This window comes from Labrus mixtus, chromosome 19 (assembly GCF_963584025.1).
Source record: "Labrus mixtus chromosome 19, fLabMix1.1, whole genome shotgun sequence".
In the NCBI taxonomy this organism is placed as follows: domain Eukaryota; kingdom Metazoa; phylum Chordata; class Actinopteri; order Labriformes; family Labridae; genus Labrus; species Labrus mixtus.
Window position 1 is genome coordinate 19,337,426 of NC_083630.1, and position 21,545 is coordinate 19,358,970.

A 21,545-nucleotide genomic window follows, 5' to 3' on the forward strand; every position below is an offset into this window, starting at 1 on the left:
ATGAAAAACAGGTCATCAACCGAGGAAGGGAATAAATGAGCTCTAGTGCGCTGAACGGAATGGGACTAAGAAAATATGAGAGTAATGTGGACTTTATGGGGCAGACTGCTGTTTGAACACCACTGAAGGAGAAGTCCGCTCTCGCTCTAATTGGTATGGGTGTCATGAAGTCTCACTTGAGACTCATCGATGTGTTCAGTTGTTCTTTCAAACTTTGTTAAAAAGATCATTGAACAGCCAGAGGCAGGTGGTCAGATTTCTATCAGTCCCATTTTGGAAATCTCTGCCGGGCACGACATGATAAATGAGCCACCCTTTAAGTGATTCATGACCGGAATTTTAATTTATCTTCGAATAGAAAGTAGCAGAAATTAGGACGTATCATGTGGCAATGAATCCCCCAAAGTTTCAAAGTTATGAGGATAACATGGCTGGAACAGTTTATTCTTAAGATGTCAAATAAACAAAAAGCAAATAGACAACTAAAAAACAAAAGGTGGCAAGTTTGTAAAAGGTGCTACAGTTTCAAAGTTGATGACAACACAGGATTTTTCTCTAAGAAAACCAGCGGAGCATTTTTAGTGGTATCAATTTTTATTTCCCAAAGGTAGTTCTTCTTGAAAGGCGACTAAATTAAGATGAAGATGAAGGTAACGGTGTGAGCACTTCCTAATATTTCTCCCAATTACAGTTGTGCCTCGTACTTTTTAAGGGAGCCGTATAGAGGGGAAAAGGAATCTATCAAAAGCCAGCTTCAAACCAAGAGAGGATTCACAGCAGTAACGATGCTGCTATAAAGCCCTGCAGGTTCTCCCCTCGACGCACAAGTTACTGCCCTGTAAGCCGTTGTTTTACACCGGGTTGTTATTAAGGTTAGCCCTGTCAAACAAGAGAACATGTCTTCATGCTTCCCTGCATCGAGTCCCACGTGGAGTCACACCTCTCCGACAGCCGTCCGAGCGCTTCAATTCTGACTCCGATATTGCATCTCATAACCATGAGATCCAATCACCTTCTACGTGGGCGGAAACAGAGCCAAGTATAATCAGGCGTGGTCGGGCAGCGATGGGAAGCGGAGAGCTGGGGAGCTGGCCGGGGCCCAAGGGCTCTATCTGAGTGCACATTTCGGTGTGTGTGTCTGAGGGTTTGTGTGTGTGTCTGAGGGTGTGTGCCACTGTTTGACAGATTAATAAACCAGCCTACACTTCACTACATTTCATGCATTCTTTATCGCCTTTACCAGCCCAGCAAAGACAAAAAAAAAGGGACGTTTCTAAGTATTCATTATGATATCTGAAAGAAAATAAAAGTGAAAATGTTGCTTTCGATGAAACACTTGCTTTAAGTTTGATGTCTCACCAAGATGAGGAGGGCCTACAAGCAGACTGTGACTGTGTTTGTAGTTGGATTTTCACACTCAACGCTATTGGCTGTTGTAGATGCTGCTCTATATGCTGAAAAATACATTGTGCTAATTGTTTTTCAGATGCAACCACGAGTATAAATAGCCATAGATTCGGTGGACTGTCTCGAGCTTTACATGGACTAAAAGTGCAAGCTTCTATGTGGCCCAAATGTTGACAAAAAATTACCCAACATCCTTAGAGGTTCAGGTGCTTGGTCATGAGCTGAATGAAATTCCCCGAGAAAAAGAAAAAAGGAACTGAGAAAAACACTGGCGCACAAATTCCCAAGTTCCCGCCCAAACTCATCTTAGGGAAGGTGATTGCAGCATTTTAACTCATTAATTAGCCCACAGAAGTTTCAGCTTCCGAGAAAATCAAAGATTTACAGCCTCGCAGACGTCCCAGAGGAACTGTCGGAGCTTAAAGAGTATCCACGAGGAACCTTTTCATTTAGGGTGGATGAAACATGTAAATGTTCACCCCCAAACATGGAAACATGGAAATGTTCCCTAATGAAAGCTGCAGCAGGAGGCTTCATTAGCTCAATGTCTCTAGAAAGTGAAAAACAACACAGAAATGCTGTGATAGTGTGCAGACTCCACAGCTTAGTGTGCTGGAGTTTTGATGCTCACTACATCTTTTCCTCCTCCAACAGCACATCCATAATGCCTGCACAGTGAGAAGTCATTTCCTTTCTTGCCATGTGCATTCATTTTTCTTGAATACTCCATTTTCTTCCGCTGGTTAGGCTTATTGAATGTTTACAGAGAACCTAACAGGTCACAGTAGAGTTTTTTGTTGTCCTTGAGCATTCCTCTTAGTTCTGTCTGCCTGACTGTGAAAAATAAACGACATAAATCCCTGCATTGCAGTGGCTCCCACCAGTTCATGAATTAAAACTACATTCATAAAACACCAGCATGTGTGTATGTGTTGCTCCCGAAGCAGGGGGATGAAGCCTAATATTATGGGATAGCCCATATTTTTCTCTTTTCTTGCAAGAGTGCTTTGCATGAAGTAGCCGAGCCTCGGCAGGGCAGTGTCTAATGAGCCGGCTATGAAGATGTAGCGAGGGGCTGCCGCTGCACTTCTCAGGATAAAACGCCCCACAAGTCAACAAACTACCTCGCATCTTATCTCGCAGTTTATTTGAGGCCCTTTTTTTGCTCAGGCTTTTTTTAAACTCTTCTCCAATATGCTGTTATCTTCGCAGCCCTGAGTGATGATAAGTAATAGAATTTGGTTTTCTGCTTCGTTCTTTAAACAGTGCCGTAATTTGTTGATAGCAAAATGAAAACGTCATCATCAGCTTCAAAGTGTTTAAGTCCAGGTTTTTTTTTTTTTTCTAGTACAGAAAATACTGTTGCATTTTGAAATGGAGAATAATACAAGCTAATGAAAAGTTGAATTTGTAAGCAGTAAAATAACACCCCATGCTGAGTTTAATACACTAAGGTTTCTTTTGCACATACTGTATAGTCCTACTTAGCAAACTTTAGCTTAGGGCTACACGATAAATTGCAATCTTATCATTACAGCAAAATAAACGTCAACACATCAAAAAAGTTTGAATTTATTGCAATAAATTAAAAAGCACTGCTCTCTAAATGTAGTGGTAAAAAAAACCTAGATTTATTTATAAGGTACTATATGAGCTACTGTTACATCATATTGGATCTTTTCACCGACAAACATTTCAATTGTTACATTAAAATAGCACACGCTCACGGGTAGACATGTTTGTTAACTTGTTCTCTCGCCTTCCTCTGGCTCTCAGTCAGCTCACATAATTATCATGTTCTTAAAGCGACTGACTCGAGGGAGTCAATCAGCAGCCACTTCATTAAGCGGCACCTGTTACAGCTAATACAATGTATCCAACTGGTAGTCTCATGATGTGTAATGTTCAGAGTTGGTTTTAAATACATCATTATAGAGATCTTAATTAAAGTATGTGTAATTTCCAGTGCTCAGTTGTACCAGACAGCTTGATATGCACAAGAGTTTTATTCTTACAATGTGCCGTTGTTTTGTCTGAGTAAAGGAAGGACAACTCTCAATTCATTGATGTCCTGTTTCACATCTTGGTTATAGAAAATGTATTTTTCTAAACATTGTTTGTGAATGATTCAAGGGGCGTGTTAAATTGCTGCTTTTTGTTTCTTAATTTCTGTGTAAAGCAAAATCTGAAATATATGACTAAAAACTCACTATAGCTCGAAACATGTCATGACTGAGAGGCACATCTGACTGAATCTGAAGGATTTAAGGCGTGTCCACATGGCGATCTCCCGGGCAGATGAAGCACTGTGCTTTGAGTAAAACCGTTGCACGTACTTTATTATTACGTCGCTATTACATGAGTCTCTTGACAATGGCTGCTGTATAACCGACGCTGCTCCGTTCCTTTTTACTGTATGTTTTATAGTTCAGATATCCCCCCCCCCCCTTCTTTAAGAGCATCTAACGGAGGATGTTTACCATTCTCCTTTGTCTGGATGATGAGCAGTAGTGATGACGGCCATGCTATAATGGCTCCTTTCAGACAGAAAAGAGACAGAAAGTACGCCGGTGACGTCAGCGCCCTTCTGAGAAGTTGAAAGATCTTCAACTAGAATCTCTCGGATAAAGGACGCTGTTTCTAATCTCCGGGGGCGGCGACCTGCAGCTGCAAACGTTCTCTCCTCATTGGGAACCATAAAAAAAAAAAACACCAGGTGGACACAGACCCTTAGACTGTTGGAGAGCGGGGCCAACAAATTGCTATGCCTCCAATTCTGCAGGTGTATCTTTCATGGACGCCAGAGAGCTCGGCCTGTTTTCACGGAGTTCCGAGTCCTCAGGTTCTGGCTCTGGGTGCTCAAACATGCAGGGATGGAACGGTCCAATAGGAAGGCCATATGAACCCTCCACTGTCAGCAGTTTTCGACAGTTGAGAGAGGCGTGTCTATCGCTCGAGTAGGCGTGGTTACTGCTCAACGGACACTCCCATGGCATCCAACGGCAGAGATGTTTTCATTATTTAAAACTTCATTATTTAAACTTAACACTTTTTTTCCACTACTGAAATGGGGCCTGGTGGTTATTAACACTGTTTCCTGATTTTCTGATTATTTCTGCCTTCCCGCACACTTCAAATGTATGATCATGTTTTTTAACTTCTGTAGCACTTGTGAGATATGTTTCACATTAAAGTGTGTTACTAAAAAGTGTTTAATTATTACAAGGTGTCATCTCTAAAGCTGGATAACTCAGAAGCTCAACATGAAGTCTTTGAGTGGGATGGTTTGAACGTCAAAGACACCTTTCATTTTCATTAAGCCTTTGGAAGTTTGGCCTGAATAAGTGAAAATACAAAGACATAGAAACCTAGCTAAAACCCCCCAACTCGTTTTTTTTTAAAGATTGATTTTTGGGTAATTTGTATGCCTTTATTAGAGACAGGACAGTCAGGGGTAGAGTCAACAATTGGGGAGAGAGTGAGGAATGACATGCAGGAAAGGAGCCTGAGGTCGGATTCCAGCCCGGGCTGCCCGCTTGGAGGACAGCAACTCATTTTACCGTGAATTCCATTTGGTGAGATTTTGTAAAGATGGCTGGATGAAAAGCTGCCATGAGACTTTCAATGAAAGACTCAATGAAATAAATAAATATCCACACATAACCAAGCCTGAATCAAGATGCACTTCAGGACATTTTACTAAATACTTACATGACAAAATTGGTTAAACGTGTCTGCTAATATTTTATGCAATGCTTACGACACATATTACATAATAAGACAGATTTTGGTGATCGGGGTCCCCAGTGATTTGACAAATTCTAATAACTTTTTATATGATATCAAAAACAAAGAAATGTAAAATAGCTTTCAAATTAAATTTAAAAATGCTCCAACTTGCAGCAGCTCATCAGTTTTTTCATGGTGGGGGGCTTACTTAATGTTTTTCTGGGGTCTTATTTTGACACACTGTGGCCATATCTGAACAATGGTCACCTCCACTTTCACAGACGTCGTACTCACCTGTCTTGGGCTCCACTGAGAAGTACGGCTGTCCGTGGATGATGCTGTAGATCACTCTGGCACTGTTCCCATATGTCGGGTCATCTGCATCTGTGGCTGCCACTTGCACTACCGTGGTTCCTGTGGGCAGACAAGGCCTTCATTAGTTTCCAAGACCGCATGCATCCTGAAGCCGAGCCAAACAGAGCTAAATGTGGAAATTATCGTCATGCTAACGGAACGTGTGACCAATTCAACTTGAAGGGGAAAAAATGGAAGAAAGCGATGAAAATGTGACATCTGAGGCGGTAAATAATCTCATTCATCATTAAAATCACACCGCCGTCCTTTGTTTGCACCCCTGTTAACTCTTGTTTTGTGTTTCTTTTTTTTTTACAAAAATTCAGTGTTAAAGCAGTTTTTTTTTTGTAGAAACCTTCAGCAGCATTTCCAGATCCGACACGTGCTGTGTACTAGCTCAAGGCCTCAAACACGGCTAAACCAAAAAAAAACACGTTCAGTCGTTGCCATCGTTTGCAGGAATGCTGCAGCAGGATTAACACCCTGCCTTTTGAGATCATTTCATTGCCATTGTTTCTATCTTTTCCTCCTGCAGATCAAGAGGCATCTTTTCTGCTAACTTCAATCTGTTGATTCAAATTCAGCAGCCAAATGGGTTCTGAAACCAATCTGTGCTCTGTTGAAGAGGCACTCCAACACCAGAAAAGACAAATCTAAACTTGTGAGTGTCTCAGTCCGGATATTAGAACTGAGACGTTTTTTCTTTTTTTTTGTTTCAGAAAAGTCAAATGCTTTAAATTTGTCCTCTTGCTATACCAATGGGCAGTGTATCTTAATATGTGCACTAATTAATCTGAATGAATTAGTTCAAAGCTTTTTACAGCACAGAATATGAAGAGAAAGACAGAGTGTGGGAAAACATTTCTTGCTTCCTCTTTTTGAATACTCGTACTTTTTCATTTCCCCTTAAAATCTGTGTTAACATGCACAGATGGTAACCCATAAAGTTGCTGTTTTAGGTTGCACGAGCTGCTTCTGAGGCTGTTGATCTACAGAAGGAAAAATGTAGCTATGAAAACAAAATGATGTCTGAAGGCGAGAGGCAGGATAGTGGTTTTTGTTGCACAAACATTTAAAGAGTTGTTTGCTAGGGATGCTCCGTCAAAATGTTGCGCTAGTACACAATGCAAGGCAGAGAAAATTAAACAAAAAAAAAAAAAAACACACTGCAAGTTTTCTGTTAAAACACACAAACTGAACCTGCAATCCATACCGTGTAGCAGAAGAGAAAAACACACTTGAATCATCTTAGTTAACACCGTAAAGCTCCAATCTGTAAGATATCTATTGAAATAAATGAAAAAAAAATGTCTTTCTATATCATCAGACATTAAAGAAACATGCCATGATGAAGTGCTGGCTTCTTCCTCAACAATGCAGCAGTCAGTATGTCCTCCTCCTTAGTTTAGATTCCGGTGTGGAATGGTTAGTTTTTTGTCTTGACCAGAGAACATAGGCGGTTTAAAGACACCCCCACACGGCCGTTGGACGCCGCTTGTTTTGCCAGACAAACAGCAAACCAGCAGGTGTTACAGCGACGAAAGCGGGCAAGTGAACTAGTTCAGATATCTGATTCTAAACTAGCTAAAAAGCCTCGGCATTTTTCTAATGAGCTCGACGATGAAACGTGGTAAAACTAATGTTGGCTAGATAAATGGAGATACTTGTGAAAAATAGGCCGATGCAGAGCTGGTTTAATAATGAAGCTTCAGTGTCCGGGACATGGCAACATGCGTGCACATCGACTCCAGGAAGGAGGAGTCGGGCGGAGACTGCTCTCTCCAATGTTTTGAATTTTGACTGCAGTACCCGTTGTAAACACTAGGTGTCAGAGTGACATATTGCTCCTTTAACTTTGGCTAGGAAACGAGGTTTAGTATCAAGAGATCCCTTATTTACTCAAATTCCGGAATTGAATAACCCTAACCCTAACCCACCCCTAACTTAAAGTTACAAGGAAACTTCTTTTCAAACTTGCCACTGAACCGTGCTGATAGCTGACAACTGTTGTCTCTGCATTGTCCTCTCCCACGCTTCCTCCAAGGCAGGAAAAAAACAGACATCACGCATAACTCCTTGTGCATTTCTCCGTACATTAAACCGCTGATGTGACTTGAGCTGACAGCCGTAGCTTGGAAGGTAAGGCAGAAAAGTGTTTGAAGATTTCCCAGAGAAAACATAATCAGCAACAATCAGTGCCAATCAATTTCAATAGGTCATTCATTAAGGCCAGTAAATGAGCCTTGTTGCTCCAACTGGAGACCATTTACTGGAGACCATTTACTGGAGACCATTTTTTTCTGGCAGAGTAAGTTTGCATCAAAGAATTTATATCCATTTCATAATGGAGAGGAAAAGACATTTAATTGGAAAATGATCACAAACAACCCCTTACGGTTCAGGCTTTTTTTTTTTTTTTTTTTGCTGTTAGACTGTACGTCAGTGTTGGTCTTAAAGCTGACGCCTACGAGACTTGGCAGCAGTTAAATCATCAACAGCAGCATTGTTTTAATAACCTTGAAAATGAATAAGTGCGGTTCATTCGAAGCTCCCAGAGTAGCTGATTTATACTTAAATATTTCACTTTTATGTCGAGCAGCACAATTCTGTCTAAACTCCATCCTGTTTTGTAGCATCTGACAGAAAGTGCATTATTACAAGTTGGTGATATTTTACTTTGAGGAAAACATCCTAATAAAAATCTCACTTTCTAGCATTGGATGTATTTTACAGGCTTTTACAGAATGAAGTGATCATGGAAATTGAACATTAGAGTCCTCCATTCTGGCCGTAAAACAGAATTAACAGGCTCTGGCCTTGGATGTGAACAATATAATATATATATATAAAAAAAAAAAGCTGTGGGAAGCTGGAGAAGTTATCACCATGCTGGTGGGAGAAGGACACCTAGATTATATCATCACCTCTTAGTCATGACAGGTTATATTACAGGTAGTTTAAAACACCAAGGTCAAAGGATGACTGTATGAAAGAGAGCTCAGGCGACGTCTAAATCTCTATTACAGGTTGATAGTTAAAATCACTTCTCACAGCGGGCGAGGCTGTAAATTTACATTCAATATGGACTCTGGCAGCTTTTAAAGCGCTTTTTTTTAGCTTCTTCTACAGGTTATTTGCCCTGAGAGTCCAACAAAACATCCTGTTCTAACAATATTGTCAGAAAGAAATGTAATACAGGCGGCATGAGATGGATGTAAAAAAAGACAGACACCTTGGAAGGATTCTTTCTGCTCCACAAGGCTGTCATCTGCTACTCAATTTGGCCCGTCCATGTCCCTTCAATATTTGTCCATCTTCATTTGCCTGATGGATCCGATCTTCATACTTTTACATTTTTGTGTTTATTCCCTGCAGCTGTGTACAAAACAGGGTTTCCTAATCAATCCTGCATCTTGGGTGAACAACTGTCATCTGCCAGTAATGAAAATAAATGTGGCGTGCTTAATCTGAATGGGAGACAGGTCTTCTTCAGCCGCTTGCATACACAAGCGGCTTCCGACTGTCGAGACCAACAGCGTCCCTTAGTGCACACTTGCAATGCAAATTTGTTGTAGCTGTTTGTTTTGAGAAAAATGACCCCAAATGTGACTTTTGTATAAACACAAACACAAAAGTTGCATTTTTTATTTAAATGAAGTGCCATTTTATGCACAAAATATAAAATATATATTTACATGTAACAAGAGGGGAACAAATTGGATACAAAATCTGCAACTTGGAATATGAAAAAAAACAAAATTAAAAATATTACCGTGTTCGGTTCAAGCCCAGTAATTTGGCTTCATGAGTATTCAAAGCTACCACTGTTGATTAACTTGATTATATTCATGCACAATCACACCTGCTCCCCACTGTTTCAGATAAGCAAGGGATTATGGCTTAGAGATCAATTCAGCTGCTCAGAGAAAATGAATTACAGCACTTTTTAACAAAGTTTCTTTCTGCCTGCTGTTTTCTTTGTGTTTTTAGCGTTTTTACAGTCAATGGTTCAGACAGTGTGAACATCAGGTTTATCTTACCATATGAAAAACTATAAGACAACTGACATCTTTTATCATGCAGTGGATGCCATTAAAAACCACTGAGGTCAAATTGAGTGATAGGTCACTGGTATATAATAATAATAATTTGTAAAATATTAAAATAAACCTATACTTAACGACCCTGACTTTTGCTAATTGTGTGAATTTTTTTCTCCAACATGGTTATTTTGTCAATGTCACACATTATTTCAGTGTGTCTACTGTGAATGGCCATAACAGCTATGTTAGAGAGTGATGAATGACATGCGGGAAAGAAGCTGCAGGTCTGATTTGAACCCGGGCCGCCTGCTTGGAGGATTACATGGTGCACGACCTGACCACTGTAGGCCACCTGCGCCCCTAGATTATTCTGTTTGAAAATGGTTTGATAACTGCTGGTTTTTAAGGGCCAAGCGGCAAAAACCACCTGAGAGAAGAGACGAGTTTAAAAGCAAATACATTCACTGCAATTTCACATTTTTGCATAGCTTTTCCATTATCAAATTACAGCTTGTTTTTGTTTTCTTAGACAAACGTTGCTTTCAAAATGACTTCAATTAATGTTCAGTTTGTTTAAGAATTTGAATATTGACAGTTTTAGGTTCTTTTTGAGAAAATTCTTACCTGTACTTAAGATACATATTTGTGATGTTTCTAAATGTGATTGTAATCTTCAATTGAGGACGGTTTGAATTAGATTTTGTTTAACAAAGATTTTAAAAAATAACCCTAATTCAAAGTTGTATCTGCAGGTATATAACAGATTTTATTTATTCAATTTTATTTTGATTATTAAAACTACTTGCAAAAAATACATGAACAGTCAAAATGATCCCAAATGCCTTTCTAGTATCTATAGATAAAGGTTGAGGCGTCATATACTTCATCTAAATTTAGATGAAAGATGAAGGAAACTTTCTCTCAAGGTGGGAAACCACCTTAAACCATGAGCATAGTTATTAACACAAAATGAATTCCTTGCATTTCCTATAATGACACAAAAAACTGAATGATGAAAAATGTTACGTCTGTAGTCTTAATAATAATAACAATAATAATAACTTAGATTTATATAACCAAGGACGCTTAATGGGAGACAACAAGAGAGGAATAGAAAAACACAAGCAGAGAAGAGAAAGGATAGGAACAGTAGACAAACAAATGAAGGAGAAAGGAAGTGGGTGATCAGCTGGGGGGAGTTTTAGATGAGGCTGAATGCTTTGGTGAACAGGTGGTGTTTGAGGAGGTTTTTAAAAATGACCAGAGATGCAGCAGTGCAGATTTCGGCGGGGAGAGAGTTCCAGAGGCTGGGGGCTGAGGCGCCGAAGGCTCTTTTCAACCAAAAGTCTTGGATTATAACAATGGTTCTGATGCCTAACAAAGAAGCCCTAGGGTGTACATTTAAATCCCACTATGCAAAAAGGAATCAGCATGATACAGCCTGTGATAAAAAGAATAATAATAACATGTATGGTCTTTCCCTAAACCGGAACACCTTTTTCATTTCCAGAATGAAATGACTATCCCATCCTTGATCTGGGCTCATGAATTAGACAGGAACAATGACAGCTGGATATAGAGCTGGCGCGCAGTAAATTCTTAAGAGCTGTGGCCTTGGGTTGACATTACATTCTCTATGCTTGTAATGAGACCTCAAACTGCTCCTTTGGCCCTTCGCTGAGCAGCAGGAAAGAGCCAAGCCACGAGATTGTCACTCCTCCAACTGTCCTCAAGCTCTCTTGTCTTTTATTTGACATCCCTGTCTTGATTAAGACAAAAGCCTTTAGAGATCCCTGGGCCGTAAGGTCGCCATGTGTATGGACGAGCCCTGCCCCTAATTACTTTAATTAATTAAATTCATGATTTCCTCTAAATTGAAGCCATTAATCAACGGTGCTGAGCTGTGACCATTAATGATTTAAAGACATCTATAAAGGAATTATTGAGGACAAGAGGTGCTTGGCCCCTTCCCTGCTCTTTACTGCATTGATAATTGCTTTGAGCAGATATTTACAAAGAGAGGCGATGCACTATTCTGCTGTTCTTTTTCTCAGCTCGTGATGAAGACCTTCACAGGAGGCGGCTGAGTAAATAAAGTGGCGAGGGTGACCCTGCATCCAGGCGCTCGTGGTGTGGACGCATCCTCCTCTGTGGGTGATATGCCGAGTTGCTGTCTTATCTCGGGTTGAACACAAGACTCCTAGCCCTTGTACTCTAATCCCCTGGTTCCTTAAGCCTGAGCTCTGTACCCCCCGTTGACAGTCAGCTGTGTAATCCTTCAGAGATCTCTTTGCCTGTGTAGTAAGCAAAGCACTGCTTCCCTTAGAACGAGCCCCACCACAACTGTAGGCCTGCTAACATTTTCATTTTGACTTTGAGGGTTATGAAAGCCATAAACACCTTTGTTTTCACTCATTTCCATCCCTATGGTGCGATGCATGTTTGAGCTACTGAGGTGACGCTGATATGAAGAGCTTTCTCGTTGTTGTTATTGGTCTGAGGACGTGAATGTGATTCCAATTCAACATGCTAATGGAACCCTGAAATTTAAAGTTCCTACCTGACGGACACTGTCAGCACATAGGTGAACATAGCACATTTAGCATTGGACCGACATACACCAGAATCTATAAACTGCCTATACTGGACATACAAACAAGATTATACATCGCCGTTGTTCACAGCTTGTTTCTGTCTCCAGATTATGAGTCGTTGCTCCCTTGTGATAAAACAGTAGCTTCCAGCGTGCCCGGGAATGCTGTGAACAAGGTGGAGCATTTAGCAGCTAAATACCCTGTCATTAATCTAAGGACCTGGTGGGGACCAAAACTGAGCTAAAAAAAAGAAGGTATATCAAACCAGCATATGTCCGATTCGATAGACTGCCAATATCTGCTGGATATACGAACTAGACTATATTTCACTGTTGTTCACAGCTTGTTTCTGCTGCCCCCAAGTGGCCAGAAAATCTGTTATTGCAAGCTAAAGGGTCCTTAAACCCTGTTTAGCTGAACAGAGCTCCTACTTTCCACTCACAAATGAACAATTGCTCATGTGCTAGCTCTGACCCAACAAAACACTTGAGAACCACGACTTATTCTGCCAGTTACAGGCTATGGCAAAAGATCAACAAGCCAGCTAGCGATGAGCATCCATTCTTACCGACACTTTTGAATTTCCTGTCTTCCCTCACACTGTTCTCTTTCAGCTTTAATTCCCAAGATTTTTTCTCTCAACATGATGACACTTCACAATCTGACCGTCCACTCAATAATCTACTTCTAATCTTTTCAACACTCTGAGAGGATTGATTGGTAGGTCCCATTCTGCTTATGGATTATTATTCAGACTGTGGAGTGAAGTGCCTGCAATGTTCATCTCCTTCTGTACCAAATACCTGTATCTACAAAAAAAAAAAAAAATCATAAATTAAAGAAATGTATGGTAATATTCAACATTTTCGTTTGTATTCTAAAAATAAATATATATAGGTCATATAATTGTTTTCTTTCTGCTCACACCCATATTCATTTCTGTCTCCAATCCATTAGTCGTTGCTCTCTCATGATTACGCAGTAGCTCCCAGCATGCCTGGGGATGCCTGGAGATCCCCCTAGGAGGAGCTGGAGGAAGTTGAGGACGTATGGTTTGCTCTTTTTAATGGATGGATAGAAATGTATTTGTCTGGGTCCGACATTTTTCAGAGACATTTTCAGCAGAGTAGGTGCCAGTAAGTGCCAGCTAATATGAACTCTGAGCCCAATTTATGGAAAACATGCCCATGGCCCTCATGCCTGATTCAGACCTTAACTTTGCTTGAGTCAGTTTTGCATCACTCATCAACATTTCTGAGCCTTAAGGTCTGTGCTGGCATATGTGAGTTGATAAATATGCAAATTAAGGCACATCAGACTTCACATTACGCTACGCTTAGTCAGACTTAAAAACACCATGAAATAGCAAATTGACTGCTTTTAAAGTACAGCACCGCCCATTTCTTGTTGACCAAAATGTATGGTTTCAGTAGCTTTAAGGCTAAACTGGAAAATACAAAGAAGGGAAAAAACAAAATGCGAGAAAATAACCAAAAGCAGCTTTGATACACATGATATGAAGTGCTATGTTTCATATAAAGGGCACATAGATCATGGCTTATCAATATGGATGTCTCTCTGTCTCGCTCTAGCTGCTTTCTCATACACCTTCTCAGTCAAAGAACAAAAAAAAAAAAAAAAGCCTCCGGATGTTGTTGTGGCTCATTTGCATTTACTTGCATTTTGAGCGTGAGCATGACCCGTTCAAAACCTTGGAGGAAATCTTGACCATGCAGCAAAAACAGACAGAGGTCTGACATTACGGATTCCTCTAGGACTGTATTCAAAACAGACAGATAAAAGAAATATCTGCAGTAATTGCTGAGATGAATACAGCTGTAAGATGTTTGTACGCCGTGTTAGCAGTTCATCACTTCAAGTTTTAGTTTCAGACTAAATATCTCAAAAACTTTTGGATCGATTGTTATGACATTTTGTGCAGACATTCCTGTTCCCCAGAGAATGACTGATAATAATTTTGGTACTCTTCTAACTTTTGACATTTCCATCAGCCTCAGCTGACCTCGTTTTAACTGCTAACTAGCGGGCTAACATGGCAAAGGTTATAAGGTGTGTAACGCACGGCAGAGCTTTCAGTTACTGTGCACTGCACCTAGAATAAAGCTTTCAGATGTCACTTTAAATTAAAAAAAGGTGAAAAACTTGATATTTTTATATTCTACTTTTTGGCTCCTGATTTTCAGCTCCTTTGATTTTTTTCACCTGTTTTGTTTTTCTCTCGATGTTTCAGTGAAGGACTTTAAATTTATGAATGTGCTTCAGTGATAAATTTGCCTGGCCTTGTCCAAAACTTCCAAGGGCATCTTTGAACATCATTGTGCTTTCAAAAACTAAATCGAGGAATGTAAAAGCTCAAGGACATCACGAGGAGCAAAGTCCACACCGCTATTTATTAGCATATAGTTTTTTTGCGGGTAAAGTAATAAAGAAGCCGATAAATCAGCATGCTCTTACTAAGGATTGCCAACATCCAAGAGGTTTAACCTGGACCTCAACTGATGTACAAGAACTTGGGGTAGTTTAAATTAGTGATTAGCAGGTGTTGAGTCCTTCAAAGCAAACATGCTGGATCCAAATTAATATTTAAAAAAACTTCCTGATCCCTGAAATGACCTAGAGACTGAAAGAGATGAAGACAAATTCACTGAGGTAGAAAATTATCAAATGCAGATTTTTGGAGCGAGAGTGAGTCAAAGCTAAAGTGAGATTTAGAGAGAAAAGGATGGAACAAGGGGGAGAAATATAATAAAGAACAAAAGGAACTGTTATGGGATTATCTCTAAGACAAATGGGGAAGCTTACCTAAGGGTGACATCTCTGGAACTCCTGCCAGGTACGGTCCATCCAGAAACTTTGGCTCATTATCATTGATGTCCTGGACCTTGACCACAAATTCAGACCTGGGCTCGACGGGTATATTGGTGATTCGGTCTACAGCTTGAGCTTGGAGGGTGTAGTAAGCTTGAGCCTCCCGATCAAGGCGCTTCGTGGCGTGGATGTCTCCTGTGTTCTCATCAATGGTGAAGATGGAGGTGGCGCCCTCGCCAGAGAGCACATATTTCACCTTGCCATCTCCTTTGTCCACATCTGAATGTAGCTGTTAGACAGAGAAGAAAAAACTTTAATATTTAAGTGTCAGACTTAATAAAGAATAACCTGAGGGCTTTGGGCTTAAAGGAGTCTTCCACTCAGGGTTAGGGTACTGATACTTCACATTTCCTTTTCAGAGATAACAAGCAAAACTGATTCATTTTAAATTTGTACGTGGCTGTGATTTGATATATTAAATGCTCCTCATGTTATTTAATATAATATTTAAATATCTGATATGACATACCACTAAAAATATATGCAAATATATAAAACATTAATTATGCACATTTCCCCATCATGCCTTTGCTGATACATACAGCACACACGCATACAAAACAAGCAAATCCACAGTGTTTATTGGACAAACAACCGAAATCAGATCAAAAGATCAAAACATGCGCCATTTATGCATGAATTAATCATCCCCTCGTGATTTGCATGGACTTGAAATGGTGGCACTTAGTGCAATGTCGCTGTGATTTGCTGACTAATTGAGCAAACTTGCAATTTTCAATTCTAAACCTCCAGCTATTACCAGCTCATCTCACATACAAAACACTACGTGTATATCAAAGAGTGTTTTGATTTCATAAAAGTTTGAGGATGCTCCAAATGAATCTGTCAGTTTTACTTACATTCTTTCATTTGGAGACATTGCATTAAAAGGTAGGCCTATTTTCGAGCTTTCATGCACGGCACAGGGATGCTTTATGTCAAACTACTTCAGCCCAAGTGGACGACCTGTACTATTTGTTTGCCGTCTTCTTTCAAATGATGACGTCAGGTGCAGATACTTTGCTCTGGGTACTGAAGAATCCAATATTCCTACCGCTACTTGACTAGCTCTAAGAGGATGCTTTGTTAAGTGAAAGCCGGACCCAATTTTCAAGCTGTGCTTCTTTTCATCCATTTCTGCCTTTATGAAGAAAAGAAGCACAGATGATAAGGTTGACATGGATGTTCTTTGTGAAAGTCCTCAATGACCTATCTCTATCACATGACATGTGGATATTAAAGTTCAAATATTTTCAACTGCAACGTGTCATAGTAAGAATGAGCACAAACAGAATATCAGACCATTTTGTTGTTCCTGTTATTGAAATGGACTTCTGTTTTCAAATTTACTGTGTACGACTTTGATACAAGTGTGAAAAACAGATACAAGAATTATTATCTTTATATCAAATAAATGTGTGCTATTAACCCTGTATGGATATGTAGATATATATATATATATATATATATATATATATATATATATATATATGACCTGACCATGTACACTGAAGGAATCCTAACCTTGAAACATGCTAAGCAGCTATAAATGCTAAACGTTAAGCTAATATTAGCTCCAGCTCTGCTTGGGTCCTGAGTCTGCCAAAGAGACACTGACTATTAGCATGAATCTCCTTTCACATATCAGTAGGCCTATTTGATCAACGACATTTAGAAATATTAGACATACAGTCTTAAATTGACCATGGGAAAGGTCTGCTTGCTGTCTTTTTGCTATCTTTGGCTAACATCATAAAGTAATAGCACCTGCACGCTTGTTTTATGCTATTGTCAAGATGATCTGAAACAAGTTGAAGAAGAATATCATTACATGTTTGACAAGCATAATAAATTATGGGAATACACTGAGACATCCTAGGTAATCCCTGGGCGGCAAGGTCTTGGCTCTGCACACTTCCAGCAGTGGGGAAATGCAGATCTAAGGAACAGGGAAGACATGCTCCAGGTTAATGTACTGGCCGGGGAGGAGGAGAGGTGGTTGGCTAGAGCACTGGAACAAGGATCCCAGGGCACATGGACAAGATAGAAAATGCCCTAGCGCTAGATCTCGTGGGCAGAGCTGTGGAGACTGGAGCCCCTCCAAAATGTCCTCTCTCCTAAATTCTGTGTACAACACCCTTCCTGTTCTGTCACTCATGCACACATGGGGACTGAGAGAGGACCCAAACTGCAAACTATGTGGTCAAAATGGGACACAGGGCAAACATGCTATTTGGGCTCAAAACAGCTCTTATCCAAGGACTGTCTCTTGAGCGGGAGAAGTGCAAGTAGATGTTAACAGAAAAACTCAAAGGTATAAAATCACTACTAGCGGGGAATGGGTTCTACAGTTTTTTGCCAATAGCAAGGACTTAGATAATAACTTAGACCAACAGACAAGCTTTGAGATCAGGCCTTATAAAAGCCATTAAACCACCCTGCTCTAAAAGTAGTTGCATATATAATAAGAGTAAGGTTGGTGTCACCAAATCGAATTGTTTGTTGTTTGAGTGAGGAAAGTCATAGAAATAAAGTTCCACCGACAGATTCACAGGTCTACAAAGAAGTCAGTCAAGTCTGTCTGAACCTCTCTAGTCACTTACAACAACCTTCTACTTATGGCAGAGTTGTATTCCCAGGAGAACGATGCATGAGTGTAAAGATGACTTTAAGACCCCTCCTCAAAGTACGACTCAAAAAAAAAAAAAAAAAACCTTGAACAGCTCTATAAAAAGAACTCTTGAAGCTCGTAACCGCAACCTTGAATAATCCTATTTGAAGTTTGAAGCTGTCTGATGGTCGTCAACCCCTTCAATGTGCCGAACATCAGAGTGATCACAGAAAGCCACATATCTTAGGGGAAGGCCATTGTGGGCATTCAGAGATGGACAGATGGACCATTTTGAACTGTCAGCATTTAGCAGAGTGCATATTTCTGTCGTTACTCCATCACCTCCAACACGGCAAAACCCCCAATTAACAGTACGGCCTGTAGAGCAAGCTTTTAGTGGATATCTTGAGTGAATGTTTTTCCCTGATTCTTCATATTTGAAGATAAAAGTGTACATGCAAAACTGCAATTACTTTAAGTGCAAGTGCTCTCAATGCCTTCACGTCAATGAAAATCCAACAATATTAGCTGTCATTTGGTACAACTATAAACACTTTGGATTGAAGACGTGGTCAGGAAGAACATCTTACAAACAAGATCTGAACTAGCATAAAGCAACCACAATGTTATAACCAGGGATGCAGTTCATTCCCATCTAATGATATGAAGATTGGCCCTAAAAATAGAAAGAAACTGAAAGAAAATGCCACGCAATTTTACAAAAATGCTCTGAAATGACGGCTAAAAGTTGTAACACAGATTCCACACTGGTAAATGACAGTACAAAACATTTTTGAGTGATTTCATTTTCAGGTTTGTTGCTACTAATGATCTGGGCCTGACCGATATGGAATTTGTGGGGCCGATACCGATATTAGGGATGAACATTTTTTGATAAAGATATATTTGCCGATATCTTTTTTAGATCTTTTTAGATCAATCGATATAGATATGCACAGACACATTTATTGAGGTGAGTCAAATGCTGTTATCAAACACTTGAGAAAAAGATTTTATCGGCCGGCTGATTAATCGGCCTACAAATGATCAAGCAAGCAGTTGCCTTAAAAACATTGAGAGGGCATTCAGAAAGAGATGACCCACGCCAAGGCCAATGTTCAAATCTTTTATAATATTCAAACCTGCAGGCACAATATTCTCAATATTATTGCTTGTTCGGAAACGATCCAGATACTGTCAAATTGCTTATGCCTAAGTTGCATCTATTTAGCCCATAATTTAATTGGTTTCTTTCTTAGCTAGAACTACAGCCTTTCATCAAGTTTCATTAAAACTCAGCCATTATCCTGCTGACAAACAGACAAAGGAATCAAATACTTAACATCTTTGGTGGAGGGAATTACTCATCAAACCCAACCTCAGCTGAAGTTAAATATACTTAGACCCACTGAGAGCAGTTTTTGAAACTGTGTCTATTTTATACCAATGTACCTCTACCTACTGATCAAACTAGACCTTCAGCCAGAGATTTTTTATTATGCCTGTCAGCAACATCACAGGCTGCATCACATGAAGCAATTTGCCGCACATGGACTAAAGGAGGCTTTGTTAAAATATTTCCTGACAAAGATTCACGGCAAGTGAAGGACTAGCAGAGTAAAAGAAAGCTTGAGAGAACACTGTGTCCATCACTTTGGGAATGATCAGAAAAGGGGCTGGCAAGATTGACAGAAATGGTCATTCCTCATTGATGCTTTAATGTGTTTGTATTTTATACAATAAGGAGGATGTATTTGACTTATTTTTCCTTTACTAACAACGCGAACATAAAACAAAAAGTAAAGATGTAATTTTCTTCTCGGTGTGCCAAAAGTGCAAAGAACAGTTGTGTGACTTTTTGCAGGGAGCTCTCAAAATATAAAGACTGCATGAGGAAAAATTAAAAAAAATACTGGGTGCAAAATCTCTTCTGTCCCAGGATTGTGTTCCTCAATAAACAAACAGAGCTGTTGACAATGCCTAACCTTTAACAGGAACGCTGCTAAATCACTGCTTGAGATGCAAACACAGCTTCCGCCTCAGTTTAGATGACTCCAGCAGCCCACGCACCGATGCTGCTGCTGCTTCTCAACAGCCTCAGTAAGACTTCCAATGAGCCCGCTGACACGTCTTCCTCTTGGATTCTGTGACATTTGGGATCAGGGGGTCTTCATTGTGTTTCTTCCCATCACCGCGTGATCCCGAGCTTTAAGCAGGTAACTATCGCTGATGAAAAACAAAGTCAGAGCAAAGGCTTCCCATCTCGAGCGAGGGCTTTGTCAAGGCCTCTTTTTTTTTTGGATTATGGATATTTTAACTTCACCTGCTCGAGCATTAAAACACAGAAAAGTACAGCTTCTGTGCAGAAACAGCCCTTACATAAGATTGTATTTGAGTGATTTAATTATTCTCTCTTATTAGGATTATTTTGTTTGTTGTCAAAACAGACCAAATGAGTCAGTGCACATTGTGTTCAGGGTTTTTCAATTACTTTATGTACAGTGCTACCCTCCCTCTGTTGTTTATTGCTCACCGTTTCTTTTTAAATTACAACGTATTCACACAGGATTGCTGTTGATACTCTTCCTTCAATTTATCTGTAAATGTCAACATCTCATTATGGGATAAATAACATTGGTATTTCAGGTTATGAGCCAGCGCTGCAGGGGTGGAGAATGATTAGGTCAATATTATATCGGTGGCACTGAAGGAGTACACGCCGAACAGAGGATACAACACCAAAGGTCTTTTATTAATGGAATCCATCAACGTGCTGATGGATGCAGCGTTCAGGGCGCGATGATTGCATTTGTTGTGTCCTCGAGCCCGTGCATGCATATGGAGCTCGCCGTGTTTATTCACCATCTCCTACTGTCTGCGAGGCAAACTTGAGCTGAATTGTCGGGCGGTGGAAAGAGTCAACATTTAATCTCGAGGAAGCCAGCCGTGGCGCTTTTGTTTCCGGTGGACGCCATGGACAAGAAGGACAAAGCTGAAGGCCACAAAGCATGCAGGAAGGGGTCAAAGGTTCGAGCTCACTTTGTGGTCTTTTCAGTGAACTGTTTGCTTCATTACCCTGGTAGCAGGGGAAGTGGTGAGAGAAAGTTCATCTTTAAAGATGTCATACCGGCTGCACTGTACTTTAAGCTTTTTAATAGGTTTAAATGTTCAGGTTTATTTGTAACAGTATTTTTTTGTGAGTTTAGCGCAGACAGCAACCCTGACCTTTTATGCCAAAGCAGACACAGCTAAACGACACACAACGTCAAGCAGGAAAACTACATGGAAGTCACCAGGGAGTGAGAAAGCGTGGGAGATGTGCCCTTTGACTGGTTCATAATTTAAATTGAGCATTACACTTCAAACAAGTCATACGTTGCCTAAGTTACAGGCAGCGTTGGTTGTTCATTTTGAAAGTAGTTATGAGTAAAATGATCTAATTTGGTGACAAATGGGCCGAGGTCAGATTCGAACCCACGGCTGCTACAAAGAGGAATAAATCCTCTGTTCATGGGCAGCACGACATGGCCGCTAGGCTTACCGCTCTTCTTTACTGTATGAACAGAAGTTATGGTCACATGACACACAAAGTAAAACAGTGTCAGTGAACATCTACAGTTTTTTAAAAGACAGCAGCTCCAGATTATTTCTTTCGATACTTTCAGTCTAAAAACTCCCCCACATGATATGATTCTTGAGTGATGTAAAAGCTCCAACATGTATGAAGCATCACTCTGCAGGAAGTACAATGAAGTCCTTATATGCTATAGAGGGTTTACAAAAGAGAAAATATTGCATGAAAGGATGGATTATTCCTAGATATGAGCAGAAAATGGAGGGAAAACATGAGTCTGGATGAGTTTGGATAAGCTGATGGTACCCTCTCTTCCTATGCCTGGCAGTATAAAGCTGCACGTA

General features: G+C 40.1%; 1 protein-coding gene across 1 annotated transcript in view; it reads right to left on the reverse strand.

Moving 5' to 3' along the window:
* LOC132994329 (cadherin-7-like) overlaps positions 1 to 21,545 on the reverse strand; it is a 102,034-nt gene that overhangs the window by 41,747 nt on the left and 38,742 nt on the right. The window contains exons 3-4 of the mRNA XM_061064609.1: positions 14,951 to 15,245; positions 5,431 to 5,550 (exon numbers count right to left, since the gene is read on the reverse strand). Of these exons, the coding sequence (XP_060920592.1) occupies positions 5,431 to 5,550; positions 14,951 to 15,245 (415 nt within the window). The remainder of the gene's footprint in view (positions 1 to 5,430; positions 5,551 to 14,950; positions 15,246 to 21,545) is intronic.